The sequence below is a fragment of the Sminthopsis crassicaudata genome, chromosome 3 (assembly GCF_048593235.1).
Source record: "Sminthopsis crassicaudata isolate SCR6 chromosome 3, ASM4859323v1, whole genome shotgun sequence".
NCBI lineage: Eukaryota > Metazoa > Chordata > Mammalia > Dasyuromorphia > Dasyuridae > Sminthopsis > Sminthopsis crassicaudata.
Genome location: NC_133619.1, coordinates 173,786,173 through 173,805,720, shown reverse-complemented (window position 1 = coordinate 173,805,720; position 19,548 = coordinate 173,786,173). Strand labels below are relative to the sequence as shown.

Below are 19,548 nucleotides of genomic sequence, written 5' to 3'. Positions count from 1 at the left end.
AGTGAATCAAGGTCTCTAATGTGTAGATGGACCGTAGCATCCAGTCTACCTAATGAAAAAGCAGACTGGTGGCTGGAATATTTCCACAATGTTCTGCTACAAAACACATAGGGTTACAGAATACAAAATTGTTCATTAGATTTATATTTTTGGCAAATGCATTTAAGAAGCAAGAAAAGAACTTGATTTGAGAAACTAGAAATACAATTGATCCAGTGTAGAGTAAGGGCTAGCTCCCTGAAGGGCCTTAGGGTCAGCCAGAGTGAGAATAAATCAAAGTCCTTGGTCTTAGGGGGAGAAGTGAAGGAGGCAGACAAACTGCCATGAGGCTTGCCAAAGATGTATCTTGGATTCTGGAATCCAGAGTCTCTAGCACCTCTCCTCCTCATCCTGCTGCCAAGTGCCTCTCACTTCTCTCCCTCCACCCTCCAATCCTCATCTATGATTATCTTACTACCAAACATTCAGCAAGCACTAATATCTCATTGTTGAAAAGAACCACGTCAATAAAAAATTGATCATCATATAATCTCTTCCTAAACAAATAGTTGTGTTAAGTACATACTATGTCCAGGAATCATGCTAAATGCTGGGGATACAAAGGTCCAAAAAAACAGCCAGAGTTAACACTCTATATCAAAAATATCAACCATTGATTCTTAATATACAGATATGTCAGGTTGCTATAATATACTGATATATATATATATATATTCTTTGAACTGTGTAGACATATACATGGCATCCATAAGTTATGATATACACAGCCACAGAACTGTTCCAGAAACGTTCTGATCATAATTCCTGGTTAAACTATCTATAATCTATTCAACAACTTGTTAATAGTAACTAATAGGATGTAAATAAGCTCCTTGAGGACAAGAATTATTTCATTCATGTCTTTAAGACATGAATGAATTTAAGAACCCAAGATCACCTCCAAACTACCAAGAGGCCCTAGAGAATGATTTTATTTGAAAATGAAGAACACAATGTTTACCCTCAAAAAGCTTACATTTAGTATGCATGAACTGTTTATGGACAAACAGTATAGTAATCCATGGTGTAGAATCCTTGGTGTAGGGTGTAGAATCCTTGGTGTAGAAACTGTATGCTAATATTATTTGGTCATGAATGCTGATTCAAGGATTAAGCTAGCAGCCTATTGTTAGCAATAGTTCAGATTCTGATGAATCCAAAGATCAATCAAATCTTTCCTGAAGCTCCTAGGGGAAAAAAATGATCTTTTGTAAATTTTTTTCCATTTGAGAGAGATAAAAGGCAGCAATGAGCTACTATCTCTGAAAACTCTCTAATGACTTGGCCTATTTATGTAGAATGCTTGTCATAATATTAGGTTACTTCAATAGTGGAAAAGGTAAAATTTTAAAAAGTGCTTGAAGATGTTTGCTGACAATCAGCATACACATTTTGTATTTAAGAAAAAAAATTATTCTAAACATAAACATTCTAAAAATTCTCATTTGTCAGCAGGACAGTAGACTGTAACTATAAAGGGCACTAAAGAGCATTATTAGTGAGGACATGAAAGATATATATCTTCAATTTTCATGCAGCAGCTAGATCACAGATTTTTCTTCATTTTTTTTCTCAATAGTATTTTCCAAATATATGTAGTTTTCACCATTCATTATTTTGGTTTTTAAATAGTGCTTTATCTTTCCAAACACATGCATAGATAGTTTTTAACATTCACCTTTATAAAACTTTTTTTTCCAAATTTCTCTCTCACTCTCCATCTCTTCTCTCTCTCTCTCTCTCGTCTGTCTTCTCTGTCTGTCTCTCTGTCTCCTCACTCTCGTCCTCTCTCTCTCTCTGTCTCTCTCTCTCTGTCTGTCTCTCTCTGTCTCTGTCTCTCTCTCTGTCTCGTCTCTCTGTCTGTCTCTCTGTCTTCTCATCTGTCTCTCCTGTCTCTCCCTGTCTCTCTCTCTCTCTCTCTCTCTCCTCTACTCTCTCTCATCTCTCTCTCTCTCTCTCTCGTCCCTCTCTTCTCTCTCTCTCTCTCTCTCTCTCTCTCTCTCTCTCTCTCTCTCTCTCTCTCTCTCTCTCTCCTCTTCTCTCTCCTCTCTCTCTCTACTCTCTCTCTCTCATACTCTCTCTCTCTCTCTCTCTCTCTCTCTCGTCTCTCTCTCTCTCTCTCTCCCTCCTCCCCTTTCCCTAAGATAGCAAGCAATGCAAAATAATCGACCAGTTTATTTTGTAAGATTTTGGTGTTTTGCCACAAACATTTTGGCACATACAGGTCCCTTTCTCCTCTTTAGTATTTCTTTGGGATATAAGCCCAGTAGCAGCACTGCTGGATCAAAGGGTATGCACAGTTTGATAATTTTTTTGGGGCATAATTCCAGATTGCTCTCCAGAATGGCTGGATTCTTTCACAACTCCACCAACAATGCATCAGTGTCCCAATTTTCCCACATCTCCTTCAACATTCATCATTGTTTGTTCCTGTCATCTTAGCCAATCTGACAGGTGTGTAGTGGTATCTCAGAGTTGTCTTAATTTGCATTTCTCTGATCAGTAGTGATTTGGAACACTCTTTCATATGAATGGAAATAGTTTCAATTTCATCATCTGGAAATTGTCTGTTCATATCCTTTGACCATTTATCAATTGGAGAATGGTTTGATTTCTTATAAATTAGAGTCAATTCTCTGTATATTTTGGAGATGTGGCCTTTATCAGAGCCTTTAACTGTAAAAATGTTTTCCCAATTTGTTACTTCCCTTCTAATTTTGTTTGGATTAGTTTTGTTTGTACAAAAGCTTTTTAATTTGATTTAATCCAAATTTTCTATTTTGTGATCAATAATGGTCTCTAGTTCTCCTTTGGTCACAAATTCCTTCCTCCTCCACAAGTCTGAGAGGTAAACTATCCCATGTTCCTCTAATTTATTTATGATCTCATTCTTTATGCTTAAATCATGGACCCATTTTGATCTTATCTTAGTATGTGGTGTTAAGTGTGGGTCCATGCCTAGTTTCTGCCTTACTAATTTCCAGCCCTTTTTGTAGTGGTTAGAAACTGGAAGATGAATGGATGCCCATCAATTGGAGAATGGTTGGGTAAATTATGGTATATGAATGTTATGGAATATTATTGTTCTGTAAGAAATGACCAGCAAGATGAATACAGAGAGGCTTGGAGAGATTTATATGAACTGCTGCTGAGTGAAACGAGCAGAACCAGGAGATCATTATACACTTCAACAATGATACTATATGAGGATGTATTCTGATGGAAGTGGACATCTTCAACAAAGAAAAGATCTAATCCAGTTCCAGTTGATCAATGATGGACAGAATCAACTACACCCAGAAAAGGAACACTGGGAAATGAGTGTAAACTGTTAGCATTTTTTGTTTTTCTTCCCAGGTTATTTTTACCTTCCGAATCCAATTCTTCCTGTGCAACAACAACAACAAAATTTGGTTCTGCACATAAATATTGTACCTAGGATATACTATAACATATTTAATATATATGAGAATGCCTGCCATCTAGGGGAGGGGGTGGAGGGAAGAAGGGGAAAATTCAGAACAGAAGTGAGTACAAGGGATAATGTTGTAAAAAATTACCTATGCATATGTACTGTCAAAAAAATGTTATAATTATAAAATTAATAAAAAAGACTTTGTGTTTTAATTTTTTTTTTCTCTCTCTCTCCCTTTCCTCCTCACTCTCCAAGACAGCAATCAAGTGTAGGTTAAACATGTGTGATGTTAATATTTCCATATTTTTATGTTGTGCAAGAAAATAGATCACAGATTTTTTTTAAAAAAGACATCACAAAGCTGGAAAGACCCTTAGAAGCAACAGAGAACTGAGGCCTAGACAGGTTAAGTGATTTATCTAAGGCCACATAGGCAGTATGTGTCTGAGGTAGGATATGAATCCAGATCTTCCTGATTCCAAATCCAAAGTCCAACCTATGTTCACTCTTCCCAGTGGGGAAACATCCCTCAATAGTGAGAATATAAAAGCTCAGGGGTCACACAGATACTAGGGATCAGCAAATACAATTCTTACATAAAGAACACACCTCACTACTTCAAAAAGTATGTGGCTTTATTGATACAGATGTTGCTTCAACCAATCCAATGAGCAATAGAATCTCTCAGTGCCTTAGTCGATTGTTTCACGAGTCACCATTGACAAAATAGTCATCGCCTAAAATTCAACCTTTTGACAATGAGATTCTCTACACTTAGCTAAGCTATTTCACAGATGACCTTCCATACCCAAGCCTGCACACAAAGCTTTTCCAACTTCAGAAGAGCAACTAGAGCTCATACTTCATTGGCACTGTATTTGAGAACCCAAGATCACCTCCAAACAATAAGGAGGTCAAAGAGAAAGACTTTAGTCTAACGCCTACATCCCACCCTTTGCCCATGCATTCTGACTGAAAGGAGACACTGCTTCTAAAGTTCCCAAGTTTTCATTGAATTTGTAGAAGCTCCAGCTTTTAGTTTCCTTATCATTAAAGAAAAATGAAAACAGAAAACTTTGATATGTTACATATCTGGCCACAAAATAAACTTTTGATATGTTCAGGAAAGGAAAAGAAGCAACATGAAAGAGAGGAAAAAGACTGGCACTGAGATCAGAAAAACCTGGCTTGTGGAGCCATCCTTTGACTCATGCTGGCTATAAGACACTGAGCAAATAAGTTGCTTAACCTTTCAATGCCCCCAGGCAATTATTTAAGGCTGGAAGTTATAGAGGTCTCCACCTGCACTGACAGAGGTAGTTTCATTACCTGAACTAATGACAAATCAAATACATTAATTAACAAAATATTAATAACAAAATATCAAACACAAGATTGCTATAGTTATTGATTATTTTGTCTTGTGAGGCCTAACCTATTCCACTGATCAACTAGTCTATTTCTTAGCCAAATGATTTTGATGACACTACTTTATAACATAGAAAAGAAAGAAAGAGAAAGAAAGGAAGGAAGGAAGGAAGGAAGGAAGGAAGGAAGGAAGGAAGGAAGGAAGGAAGGAAGGAAGGAAGGAAGGAAGGAAGGAAGGAAGGAAGGAAGGAAGGAAGGAAGGAAGGAAGGAAGGAAGGAAGGAAGGAAGGAAGGAAGGAAGGAAGGAAGGAAGGAAGGAAGGAAAAAAGGAAGAAAGGAAGAAAGAAAGAAAGAAAGAAAGAAAGAAAGAAAGAAAGAAAGAAAGAAAGAAAGAAAGAAAGAAAGAAAGAAAGAAAGAAAGAAAGAAAGAAAGAAAGAAAGAAAGAAAGAAAGAAAGAAAGAGAAAGAAAAGGGAAGAAAGGAAGGAAAGAAAGAAAGGAAAGAAAGAAAGGAAAGAAATGAAGAAATTGGAAAGTTGCAGATCCTTATTTTTAACTGACAGTCTCTTAAGTCTGTTTTGTTCCTGCTATGAATAGCACCTTGGACACTAGAAAGAATGACAGCTACCCAGAAAGTGTGGGGTCATCTACAACGCCAAACTAGAGATTTCAAACTTTTGAAAAATCAATAATTGTTGTTCAAATGAGATGCACACTACCCTAAATATGCCAGATGGCTATTAATTCTTTGCTTGACTCTATGATTCTAGGTCAAGATTAAAGTCTCAATATAGGTTTCCTTAAGTTCCACTGCATAAGATTTAGAAGTAAAAAAGGATCTCAAAAATCAGTCCCCTCATTTTTCATGATGAAAAGAGGCTCAGGGAAGTTAAAGTGAAAAGTGACCTGCCTAAAGTAACAATAAGCAAAAGAATCCTGATTCAAATCCAGATCTTCTAACTCCATGCCCAGTGATCTTTCCATTACATGATGTCTCCTCATTCCATAAGCATGAGAGATGCTGAAATAATATTCTCAGCACTCTGACCTAAGAAGTCATTAGCCAAGGAAAATCTTTTCCTATCTTTCTCTCATTTTTTCCTTAGAACTCCAGGCTATTGCTGGCACTAATTACAAGATCTTGGCAGAGAAGGGTTTCCTCCTGGCCTTCATTCAGTGAAACTCCAGCTATTATTGCTAAATAAATGATTTCTTTAGCAAGATGGAGAAGGGGGAGGGAGAAGGAAACAAACATTAAGTGTCTACTGTGTGTCCAATATGGTATTAAGCAGTTTACAAATATTTCATTTGATCCTCATAATAACCCTGGGAGATAAATATTATTATTATTATTTTTATTTTGGTAAGTCAATCAGAGATATGTAACTTGCCCAGGTTCACATGGCCAGTAAATGTCAAATCTCTGAGGTCAAATTTGAACTCAGGTCCTCCTGACTCCAAATCCAGTATTCTATCCACTCTACCACCTAGCTGCGATTCCTGGGCATGAAAGAAAGGTGTTAAGAGTCAACTACTGAAAGATTCTAAGCTGTGTCACTGTGTAAGTCATTGTTTTCACCAAAACATTTAGGAACAGAATGAGGATGGCAAAATGTATCATTAAGATGGTACTCACTATATGTCGGGCTGCAAAAACTCCATCGACAATTGCACAACAGAATGCTGCCACCACACCAAAACTGATAAATACTATGGAGGCTACCAACTGTAAGAGGAAGAAACAGAGATGAGGTGGAGGTGTTCTTTTGGATCAAGAACAATAAAACCTTAAAACATTTAAGACAATATAAACTTATCAAAGTAGCAGTAATTTTGATTTTACTTTTCTTCCCAACATAAATACATACACATGTGTACATGCATACATAGGTGTGTGCACAATACACACACACAATTACAACCTGTTTTTTATTTAACTGGGTTTCTGGTAGGCAAACATGACAAAATTTCACATGCTATAAAGCAGAGGCTCCCCATACACAGTTCACAATAATCCCCAGTACTTCCTGAATGAGATTAAATTATAATTGGAAAATATTTAGCAAAATAAATGTATATCATAATATCAAATTTTAAAACTAAGCAAACATGCAGATTGAAGGGATCTTTATATATATTCCATTGTGTTTTGTTTGAGTCTGTCATCATTGGCAAAAAGTACTTTCTTAGATAATTTACCTCCAATACCAATTCTATGATTCTAAGTGTGATTCAATGCACAAGGTTTAATGAAAGGGACTCTCATTCTAAAGTTATACACGAAATGTGGAATTCAGGGCATTTCTGGAAATATTTTTATAGAATGGAATTTTGTTTGTGGTGACTGAAGTCAGGAAGACTCACCTTCTTAAGTTCAAATCTGGCCTCAAATATATACTGCTATGTGATCATGGACAAGTCATTTCATCCTATTCGCCTTGGTTTCCTCATATGTAAAATGAATCGGAGAAGTAATGGCAAACTACTACCAAGAAAACCCCAAATGAGATCATGAAGAGTCATGCATGACTGAAAACAACTGAACAATTACATAGTCAAGGGATGAAAAATCTTAGGAGAATAAGCACTGGAATGGAATAAATCAGAGGACCCCAATTCAAATCCTAGACCTGCTACTTATGACTTATATAACATTTCATAAGTCTGCTAACATTTCTAGGGCTCTTGCCATTTGCAAAAAAATGGAGAGATTAAGAAAATGTAACCTATTTGGGGAAAGGAATCCCTATTTGATGAAAACTACTATGAAAATTAAAAAGCAATTTGGCAAAAGATAGGCTTCAACTGGTACCTCTCACCATACACCATAATAAATCCACTTATGAATTAAATATAAAAAGTCACACTATAAAAAAAAAACTAGAGAGAATGGATAAAAGTATTTTTCACAACTATCTATAAGGAAAGAATCCTTATCCAAACAAGGGATAAAGGAGATCACAAAGGATAAAAGATAACTTTGGTTGGATAATTGAAAAGCAAAAATTTTGCATGAAAAAAATTAATATAGTTAGGATTAAAAGCAATTATTGATTGGGAAAATTGCATTGAACCTCTATGACAAAGATCCAATATCCTAGAGATTGGATATGAATACTGTATAAGATCAAGTGCCATTTTTAATAGATAGTGGTCAAAGACATGAACAAACAGATCTTTTTAAAAAAAATTGCAAACTATACTACTAAAATGTCCATACCCTTTGATAGTAGAGATACTATTGCTATGTACATTCCCCAAGATGGCAAAATTTTTTGTAGAAGAAAAGAACCGAAAATGAAGTAGATTTCCATTTAAATGGGGAAGGACTAAACAAATTGTGCTATAACATTGTACATGAATTATATTCTATTGGAAAGTTATTGTGCTATAAGTAAGAATGTATATGAAGAATGTAGAGAAGCATGGAGAGACAATGTGAACTAATATAAAGAAAAAATATATATATATACATAATGTTTACAGCAATGCAAATGGAAAGAACAATGTACCACCCAGCTCACCCAGTCACCCATCCCAAAATTGAACATTGTATAATTATAATGATCAAATTAACCCTGAAGAGGAGAATTTGTACTTCTCTGCCTTCTTTGCAGAGGTGGGGGAATAGACATACAGTCTTAGACTATGATAATATGTTGGTTAATTTTACTCTCCCTCCTCTCCTCTCTCTCTGTTATCTCTTTTTTTCCCCACTTCTTTTCCTTTCTTATTTGTTACAAAGAATGATGTTTTGGATAAATGAAAAGAAAGGAATATATATATATATATATATATATATATATATATATATATATATATATGGAAGTGAAAGTAACCTAAAAAGAAAAGGCTTCAAAATTTTTTAAAGAATTGTTAACTATGAACAATCATTTGAAAGATAATTTCAAATGACTAATAAGAAGGAAAAAAAATCTAACAAATATGGATGTATTCTATTACTGTCTCTCCTTCTGACTTCAATATGTTGAGATGATTATTCATCCAGTTCCCACATTTAAACACTGGTACCTTCTTTACTTATTCCATCTGTATATCTTCCTAAACCCAAGTACATAAGAAATCCTGTTGATTCCAGTTCCATTATCTTTATAGTATTTTATTCCCTTCTTTCTGCTCTCATGGCCCATTTAGTTCAGACCCTTACCACCTCTTTGTTTCTCATCAAAAAATGACAAGATTTTCAATTTAGACTATTTTAATAGCCTCTTATTCCATTCTCTCTGCTTTCTAATACTACTAATGCTACTTAACTCTTATCAGAGAGGTAATGAATTAAAGAATGTACAATAAACTTTTTAAAATAATATTTTATTTTTCCAAATACAAGTAAATATAGTTTTTAGCATTCATTTTTTTACATTTTTATTATAGCTTTTTATATATAAAACATATGCATAGATAATTTTTCAATATTGACCTTTGCAAAAACTTCTGTTTCAACTTTTCCCCTCCTTCCCTCCACCTCCTACCCAGATGACAGGCAGTCCCATACATGTTAAATATGTGAAAGTATATAACATTCATTTTTGTAGGACTTTGTGTTCCAAATTTTTCTCCCTCCCCTTCTTGCCTCCTCTATCCCCACGACAGCAAAGTATCTTGATATATGTTAAATACATGCAGTCCTTTTAAATATATTCCATGTTTGTTATGTTATGCAAAAAAAAAAAAAGAAGAAAAATCTTATCAAAAATGGGGGGAAGGGAACTGTGAGAAAAGGGGGGAAAAAAGTAAAAGTATTATGCTTGGATCCACATTCAGTGGTTGGGTAAATTGTGGTATATGAATGTTATGGAATATTATTGTTCTGTAAGAAATGACCAGCAGGATGAATACAGAAAGGCTTGGAGAGACTTACATGAACTGCTGCTGAGTGAAATGAGCAGAACCAGGAGATCATTGTACACTTCAACAACAATACTGTATGAGGATGTATTCTGATGGAAGTGGATATCTTCAACATAGAGAAGAGCTAATCCAATTCCAATTGATCAATGATGGACAGAATCAGCTACACCCGGAGAAGGAACACTGGGAAATGAGTGTAAACTGTGAGCTTTTTTTGTTTTTCTCCCCAAGTTATTTTTACCTTCCTTATCCAATCCTTCCTTTACAACAACAACAACAACAACAACAAAATTTGGTTCTGCACATATAAATTGTACCTAGGATATACTATAACATATTTAATATATATGGGAATGCCTGCCATCTAGGAGAGGGGGTGGAGGGAAGGAGGGGAAAATTCGGAACAGAAGTGAGTACAAGAGATAATGTTGTAGAAAATTACCTATGCATATGTACTGTCAAAAAATGTTATAAATATAAAATTAATTTTAAAAATTTAAAAACAAACAAACAAACAAAAACCTTAAAGAGTACTATCATGTCTTCCAAAAGAATAGATAATGAATGAGATTCAGTACAACTCCTACTTGCCTGGAAATGCCTTCCACAAAATTCCTTGCCTTGAAGACTTCTAATAAAAGGAACCCCCCCCCCAAAAAAAAGGAAACCCATTAATTCAAAGACAGATGATTTGGTTTTTAAATGGCTCTAATTGTTGGAAAAAACGTTTTCTTAAATTGAGTCCAAATTTGCCAGCATGCAAGACTGATCTATTCATTGTTCCTAGTTCTGACCTTTTGGACAAAGTAAAGTATATTCCTTTTTCTACATATGTGTTCAATACATTAATATATTGTTATAGTTTTCTCTAGACTTTGCAATTCTAGTTTTGTTTTGTTTTTTATTGTTCTACATATCAAAAAGTTTCCAGACTTTCGTCATCCTAATTATCCTCCTCTGGAACGCCTCCAGTTTGTCACTATCACCCTTAAAATATGATAACCAGAAGCAAACTTCTTAGTTTGTTGCTATCTGACCATCATAGAGTACCATGTTATATCTTTTGTTTTAGACAGTATATACCAATTATTGTAGACTAAGAAAGCATTGAGAGATAGTGTGTCATAGTAAAGGGCCATCCATATAGTCAAGAAGACATTGGTTTAAGTTATATCAATTATATTAAGTTATATCCAATTATATCAGCTGCATGTTGGTACAGTGGATAAAGCACTGGGCCTAGAGTTAGGAAGACTCATTTTTATGAATTTAAATATGACCCCAGTCATTTATTATCTGTGTGACCCTGGACAAGTCACTTAATCCTGTTTGTCTCAGATGTAAAATTAGTTGCAAAAGGAAATGATGAAATGCTTACCAAGAAAACCACATATGGGGGTTGGACAAAAAGAGCTGAAAATGACTGGAAAATGATTTCTTAAAAAACCTGCTTATGACCTTAGATTTAACCTTTCAATATTCCAGATAACACTTTAAGATTTAGTTGCAGAGCAGGTACAAAATTTCCTCACCAGGAGTTTCCAATACTAATGAAATCCCAGGTCCTATCCAAGGTACTCTTTTTAGCTGCCACAGCACCTTGGTTGAATGCTAAAGCACATGGTTCATGGCCATAGGAATTGTTCCCTGTATGCTGTTCTTTGTTCTTTGAATGGGGACTATTATTCTGTATTTGTGCAAAAGAATTTTTTTTTTTCTTAATTCAAGTGTAATAACCTATACTTCTCCCTGCCAGAACTTCATCTTGTTGCTTAGAGCCCAGGATTCCAGTCATTATTTTAATTTCTATTATGTCATCTGTGGTATTTGTTATTCCCTTCCAGTTGTTTGGAGGGTTTTAGTCATATGCATTCTATATCTTCCTCCAAGTCACTGACAAAAGCTGTCAAAAAGGAAGGGCCAAGGACAGATTACATTGTCATTCATATCAATCTACAATTCTGTAGCTTGACATCATCAATCTATTATTAACTAACTCTCTTTGGACAAGTTTGTTCAATCAGCTATAAATCCATTTAACTATATTGTGTATTTGACTGTATCATGATTGATATAACAGCCTTTGTTAATGCCTGACTTCACAACTTATCTATTCATTCCCTAGCACTCTCCCTGTGGATATTAGTTCAATCATACTTTCTTCAAACTCCTGTGCCTGCCCCTATCACTTTCTCAGCTGATGACCTTTCTCCAGTGAAGCTACGAGAGACCAAGAAACAACAAAACAGATTATAAAGAATGAGAAAATAGAATAGAATGTGAAACATCTTACAAGAAAAATGATAGTTCTAGAGAACAGGTCAAGAAGAAAAAATATAAGAATAATTGGACTGCTTGGAAGTTGTGACCAAAAAAGAAATCTTGACACAATAATGCAGGAAATAATCCAAGAAAATTGTCCTGGAGTGATAGGACATCAGGGGAAAGTAGAAATAGGAAAGAAAAAAAAAAAAAAGATGGTGCTTTCTCACAGTCCACACTTAAATCCAAAAATTGCGGGTCATAGCATCATCTCCTTGATGTCATAGTCCACTTCAAGAACAAAAGACAAACACCAATAGATACAAAGATCTATCCCAATTTGAAGATAAATTTTTTTTAACCTCAAAAGATTAATTTATATACTTGAATATGTTATTCTGATCTCACAGATCTAGAACTTTCCAGACCAAAATACATCCCCCAGGCCATCCCTGTCCTATTTTTGTTATTGTTCCTTGAGGGCAAAAATTACCTTCCCTTTTATAATTATGATGGGGATTGAATAAGATCCCAGCAAAAGGTCATGTTGCCATAAGGAAGGAATTGACAGGCTTATCTTGCCCCTAAATGAGCCTTTGTTGCTATGGGCTCTAGTGAATTACCATACTGAACAGAGAGGAACACTGACTGAATTATCTCCTTAACTGGTTTTTAAATAGGTCTTTTATTCTTTTCATTGATAAAATTACCCTACAGTTATGTATCCAATCAGAAGGCCAAGTTATGATATTAATACCCAGGTTATTTTTTTCCTATAAAAGAACCTAAAAGTACCCCATTTCTTCCCTAACTCCTTTTGGAGTTAACTCACCAATCTCCTGCTAACATCTTTAGGAATTTAGCCTGCCTTATGGTGTTGCAGGTTCATTAGAACTTCCCACCTGATGGCAGCAATTCTCTAGGAACTCTGCTTGCCTTATGGCATCTCTTTTCCCCTTGTAAATAGTGAGTTCTACTAAAGAACTTAGCTTGAATCTTCCCCTTTGTTAATGGTTAAAATTCACTTTGAGAAATTAGTCAATGGTACAATGATAAAATCTTTGCCACTTGATTTGGAGATGATTTAAGCCTATAAAGTCTTTTGAGACATTTCATAATTACCTAGCCAGGAAGCAAATCTTTGTACTATGGAAAGAGAACTGAACTAAGAGCTTAGCACAATACCTGGCATATAATAAATGCTTGTTTCCTTTCTCCCTCCCTTCTTCCTTCCTTCTCTCTTCCTCCTTTTATACATTCCTCCCTCCCTCAATTCTTTTCCTTCTTCCTTTATCCCATTCTTCCCTTATCCCACCTCTTTGTCCTTCCTTCTTTTCTTCCTTTCTTCCTTCCCTTTCTCCATCCCTTTTTTCCTTCTTCCTTTTTAAAATTTTTTCCTTCCTCCCTACCTTTCTTTCTTCCTTCTTTCCTTCCTCTTTTCATTTCTTCATCCTTCTCTTCCCCCTCTTTCCCTCTTTTCCTCCCTCTCTTCTTACTTCCCTTCCTATCTGACTTCTTTCTTCCATCCCTTCCTCCTTCTTTTCCCCTCATTCTCTATATCCATCCCCCTCACCTTCTTTTCTGAGAACCAGAATACTTGAATTCTAGTCTGTAAGAAATGGATGGACATTTATTTGGTTTCCACAATTATGAAAATTAAATTCGAGAAATTAAAAACTGGAAAACTGAAAGCCACAAGGACATCAAAGAATAATGAAGGGTGGAAGTTATCTTCCTCCAGAAGAATGCAAGCTCTTTGGGATCTGGGACTGAAGATGTAATGAGGGTTGGAGATTCATGCTATGTAACTTCTGTAACACCCAACTAATAGAGAATCAAAGGAGGAACTTGTACTTCAGGAAAGGAAATAAAATACTGCCTGATAGGAAATAAAATGCCTTTGGAGACCTTTGCAATCTCGAAGGTGTGTTTATAAACCTAGGCACCCATTCTTGCAAGAATGTAAAATAAATTTTTCCTGCATTCATCAATACTCAGTGGAGTTCTAGGTAAAATATTTTGTTTCTTACATAGTCCATACAACCCACTTCTTATATGACTAAGAACAAGTTGTTTTACCTATTTGGGCCTCAGTTCCCTCATTTATAAAAAGAGGAAGCTAGACTACTTCTTTGCATCAATAAAATCAGTAGTTACTTGTTGAAAGAACAAATAGCCTGGGAGAGAATAGCCCTGAACTTTTCAAGAGACACGGGTTCAAATTGCAGCTCTGGCATTTCACGCCTTTATGATGTTGGGCAAGTCATTGAACGCCTCCTCGGTGTTCATAGTTTCATCCATGGAATGGGACTAGTATGACCCCAATCTATATCACAAAGTCATTTTGAAGAGTATTTTGTAAATCTTAAGGTGCTACAAAAATGTGGGCTACCATTAATTAATACCAGTTGAATCTAAAACTGTGATTAGCTAGATCTATGGTATAGTAGATAAGAGTGACAGTTCTGAAGTCAGGAAGACTCATCTTTGAGTTCAAATTTGACCTTAGATATCAAGTAGCTATATGAGACTGGGAAGTAACTTAATCCTGTTTGCTTCAGTTTTCATTTGTAAAATGAACTGGAGTAAGAAATGGCAAACCATTCTAGTATTTTCACAAAAAACAAACAAAAAAACAAATAGAGTCATGAAGAGTCAGACATCAATGAAATGACTGAACAATAACAACTATAACTGAAATAGTCTGGAAATCATCAGTCCAGAAAAACACCTCAATTTTCAGAGACATTGGTCTAGCATTTCTCAGGCACATTCTAGGCACTGGAGAGGGAAAGGGCTCTTTGGACAAAGAATATAAAACCCCATATAAACAACAACAACAAAAGCAAAATTCATCACTTCATCCCCTTGTAATGAAGAACCATAAGGTAGTTTTAATGATTACTACATAATGTTAAAAGTGAAATGATGTTTCCAAAGGCAATAGAAAACAAGGCTAATTGCCACTGAGAGTGAAACACCATGCTGGTAAATGGGTCTTTTAACTACTTATTTCAAGGGAAAAATGTGGTAGTCTTATTTAAAAGCATGACTTTGCAGAAGCAGATTGAAAGATGACTGTGTGAAATAAATAAAAGAAGAAACCATTATTCTGAAAAGCTCAACAGATTTATTATGGTTGTATTACATTCAAAAAACACTTACAGTGGTCCTACATACCAAAGCTCAGTGATATACTACCCTTTTCCTGTGTCACCCAAGTTGTATTTGCAACACTTATCTACCAGACTCCCTCTAGTTCAGGGCTTCTAAAAGGTTTTCTACTTGTGACCTCTTTTCACCCAAGAAATTTTTTTTCTTTTATGACCAAGCAATCCCAGATATATAGGTATATAAAATAGGTATACAAATAAAATATTTGCTGATAACAAATCATAAGGAAATTTATTTTGACATACTTTTGGGTATACATATAATTATACCTTTTATTAGAGGTAAATATGCATACTAATGAGAGGAGTGTGCTTGTTTATTTTTACATAAAGAATTAAATTTGGAGGAATATTTGGTATCTTCTATTGCTGCTAAAACTTAAAAAAGGAAAAAAAAGCCCACATGTGCAAAAATGTTTGTAGCAGCCCTTTTTGTAGTGGCAAGGAAAACAGAATGGATGCCTATCAGTTGGGAAATGGCTAAATAAGGTATTGTATATGAATGTAATGGAATATTATTGCTGTTTCTTATAAATGATTAGCAGGTTGATTTCAGAAAAGCCTAGAGAGACTTACAAAAACTGATACTGAGTGAAGTGAATAGAACCAAAAGAACATTGTACACAGCTACAACAAGATTATGTGATGATCAACTCTGATGACCTTGGCTCTGTGTGGGACAGGGTGCTAGACCTCCTTACCCAAAGTAACTACTCAGAGGCATTTTCAGATACAAACAGAAAGCATCTATTTGTTCCTTGCACTGAGCAGCCCAGCATGGTGTCTGTGGTCCTGGGCTGGAAACAGGGAGTGAATTATATAACAAAAGACTTGGGTCCATTGGATGGACTGAAAAGGAAGTAACCATTGACCAATGGTCACCAATGCCATCTACTTCCTGTGGGCCAAGTAACTTTCTAAAGCTTAGGGCCTAGTGTCTTACAGTCTCTGAGAAATCTTCACCTGTTCCTATTCATCTCTTTTCAACAATAAGGTGATTGGGGCAATTCCAATTGTGATGAAAAGAGCCATCTGCATTCAGAGAGAGGATTATTGAGGACTGAATGTGGATTACAACATAGTGTTTTCACTTTTTTTTGATATTTTTATTTACTTGCTTATTTTTTCTTTCTTTCTTTTTTCCCTTTTAATCAGATTTTTCTTGTGCATATTTATCTATATGATAAATATGGAAATATGTTTAGAAAAATTTCACATGTTTAACCTATGTTGGATTACTTGCTATCTAGGGAAGAAGGGAGGGAGGGAAAATTTTTTGGAACACAAAGATTTGCAAGGGTGATTGTTGAAAGCTATCTTTGCATGTATTTTGAAAAATAAAAAGCTATTATTATTTTTTAAATAAATAAATAAAATTTGCATGACCCTCTGATTCACAGTTTCTGATTCACAAAGACTTTGCTCTTATTGCACCCTGTCCTTCTCCACTTCCATCCCCACCCCTCCCACACCCACACTGAGTATGAGACAGCAGTATGTCCCAAAACCTTTTTCTTGTCCAAAAGGATTTTGAATATCCACTAGTTGACAATTAACCAGGAGCATTTCTTTCTACCTCTTAATAATATTCCATCCAGTAATATCAGTTAGGACCAGTCTCCACATCCCTTCCCCAATGCCTGGTCCTATCAGTGCTAGATAAAGGCTCCTATAAAAAAAAAAAAACCCACTAAACAACTGTCTTAGGCGATAGTATGCCCTCTTTACTCTAATGGTCTCCTCTGGAGACCTAACTCCATCCAGGATGCCAGCACACTGCCGTGTGGCTATTCACTCTGTTTATCCTTTTGTTTTGTGAATTTTCCCCCTCAATAAATCTGGCTTGCTTTACAATCTTACAACATACAATTATTTCCTTGGAGTGAACAACTAGTATTCCAAACCTTTAAATTGTGTCTTTGCATATATGTATAGCCTTCCTATTAGAGAGGCACGAAAAAAATTCTTTGTTTCAAACTAGGGGTTACCCCCAAACTGTCCCAGATAATTGATTTCCAGGGTATAAATCTCTCTCAGGAAACCAAGATATAGAGGCAGCGATACTTTGTTGCTTCAGTTCATTATGTGTTTCCTCCCAAACCAGGACTAAAGGCTTTTTAGAGCTTTTAGGGATAATGTGAAAATGGAAATGACATTAGATGGAGCAATAAAAGCAATCTATCAATTAACCAATCAAGTATTTGCTAAGTATTATTATATAACAGGTGCTGTTGTAGCTTTGAGGAATAAGAAGTTTTAAACAAAACATTCTACATAGAGAGACAATATGTACCCACGTAAGTATATATGTATGAATATATAGTATATATTAAATAAAGCCAATGAGATTTGGTGGGGAGGCACTAGAAGCTGGGAGTATTGATTTTAATAGATGGAGGAGATGACAAGGCAAGATATTCTAGGTATGAGTGATAGCCTGTTATACAATGGCACAGACAGAAGACAGATTTGACATGTTGGATGGAATGACTACTGTATGACAAGAATGCCAATTTGGATGGATTAAAAAAGAGAATATTAGGAAGATTGGAAAGGCAGAACAACCAGAAGAGTGAAAAACCATGAATTAGATACATAAAAAAGCCACATATTGATTATGTAATTTAATGGGTCTCAATTTTTCATCTGCAAAATGAGGGGATTATACTATTGGACCTCTAAGTGGTTCAGAGACAGAAAGATATATAACAAAATATTCATTTATGGTAGCAAAGAACAGAAAAAATGGGGTTCCCATTGATTCAGGAATGGCTAAATAAACATATAAATAGATGGGATGAAATTATTACAGTGCAATAAGAAATTAATAATTTAAAGGAATATAAGAATTATATTGAATTGGTTCTGAGTAAAATAAGTAAAACCAAAAGAATGACATAGAAAATAAGTATAAATAATATATAAATATACATTATGATATATAAATATTAATATATATATGTAAATAATGAATTATATAAATGAAAAGAACATTAAAAGGAAGCCAAACCACGAGTAATAACAAATCATGAAGAACAGGAAATGCAATATATTGTCCTCCTCTCAGCAGAAAAGTACATGACTCTTGGACTAAATGTTGCATATATTATTATAAGTGGTCAGTCTTTAAGTTTGTTTTTTTTTCCTTCTTAGTGAACCAAACATTAGGCCTTGAAGTCAAGAAGACATTAATTCAAATCTAGCCTCAAACACTTATTAGCTATGTGACCCTGGGCAAGTCTCTTAACATGTTTACCTCAGGTCCTCAACTGCAAAATGAAGATAATAAACACCTCCCAGGGTTGTTGTAAGGATCAAATGAGATATTATTTATAAAGCACATATCATGGTGCCTGACACATAATAAGTACTTAACAAAATTTTGTTTTCCTCTTTTCTATTTAACTACTTACTATGTACTAGGAACTATGCAAAGTCCTAGGGATACAAAAAAAAAAGATTAAAAAATAGTTCATCTCCTCAAGAAACTTACATTCTTTTTATATATTTTTCATTTGTTTCATTAAATATTTCTCAATTACATTTTACAACTTTTAACACTCACTTTTTTCCTACTTAATAGTATTTTATTTTTCACAATTACATGTAAAGATGGTTTTCATTTTTTTTCTCCCTCCCCAAGATGGCAAGCAATCTGATATAATCTAAAGGCATATATTGCAAATTATACTTTTAGTGTTGCTATTGGCTATCAAATATTATGATCCAGAATATTGTATATTGAATATTATAATACAATATACAACATGTTATATTATAAGAATATAACATAACAACATATTATGATTATATGTAACATTATAATAATTTAATATTCAGGAACTGAAAGAGGGCCTTAGAGATAATCTAACCACTAATTAGAAAAAAAGATGTTGAGATCTAGAGATCAGCATCAGGGGGGACTGATAAGAGCTGCTTTAGGGACAAGCATGGTTTCTGACTCATTTTGAAAAAGAAATTCAGAGAGAGAGAAAAAAACTTTGGAAGCTAAAGAAATATAGTAGGAGCTGACTCAGCATATTCTTAACTTCCAGCTTGCCTCCCTAGATATTTTGGAGATAAAATATGTCTTGGATAAAATCAGGCTCTCTTGACTCAAGTTAAGATCGTCTGCTTCTTTATCAGCAAACAACCCCCAGTCCCTTTATTCTGGGCTCTTGCCCAATTCTGAGAGAAACAGCAATAATAGACTTTGTTGTTGTTATTGTTCAGTCATTTCATGTCCAACTCTTTCTGACCCCAGGTGGGTTTTCTTGTCAAAAATACCGGAATAGTTTAGTATTTATGTCTCCAGGTCATTGTACAGTGAGGAAACTGGTATCTGGAGACAAAGTTAAACCTAGGAAGACGAGTTCCAAGATTCTAGCTGTCCTCTGGCACAGAGGAGGCACTTAATAAA

At 35.0% G+C, this 19,548-nt stretch overlaps 1 protein-coding gene across 3 annotated transcripts in view; it reads right to left on the bottom strand.

Moving 5' to 3' along the window:
- Window positions 1–19,548, bottom strand: part of TMEM255B (transmembrane protein 255B) — a 117,439-nt gene that overhangs the window by 62,913 nt on the left and 34,978 nt on the right. For 2 of the 3 annotated variants that reach the window (XM_074299596.1, XM_074299597.1), the window contains exon 4: window positions 6,458–6,547. The exons of the other annotated variant lie outside the window; for it this stretch is intronic. In XM_074299596.1, the coding sequence (XP_074155697.1) occupies window positions 6,458–6,547 (90 nt within the window). The remainder of the gene's footprint in view (window positions 1–6,457; window positions 6,548–19,548) is intronic. 3 annotated transcript variants of the gene reach the window in all.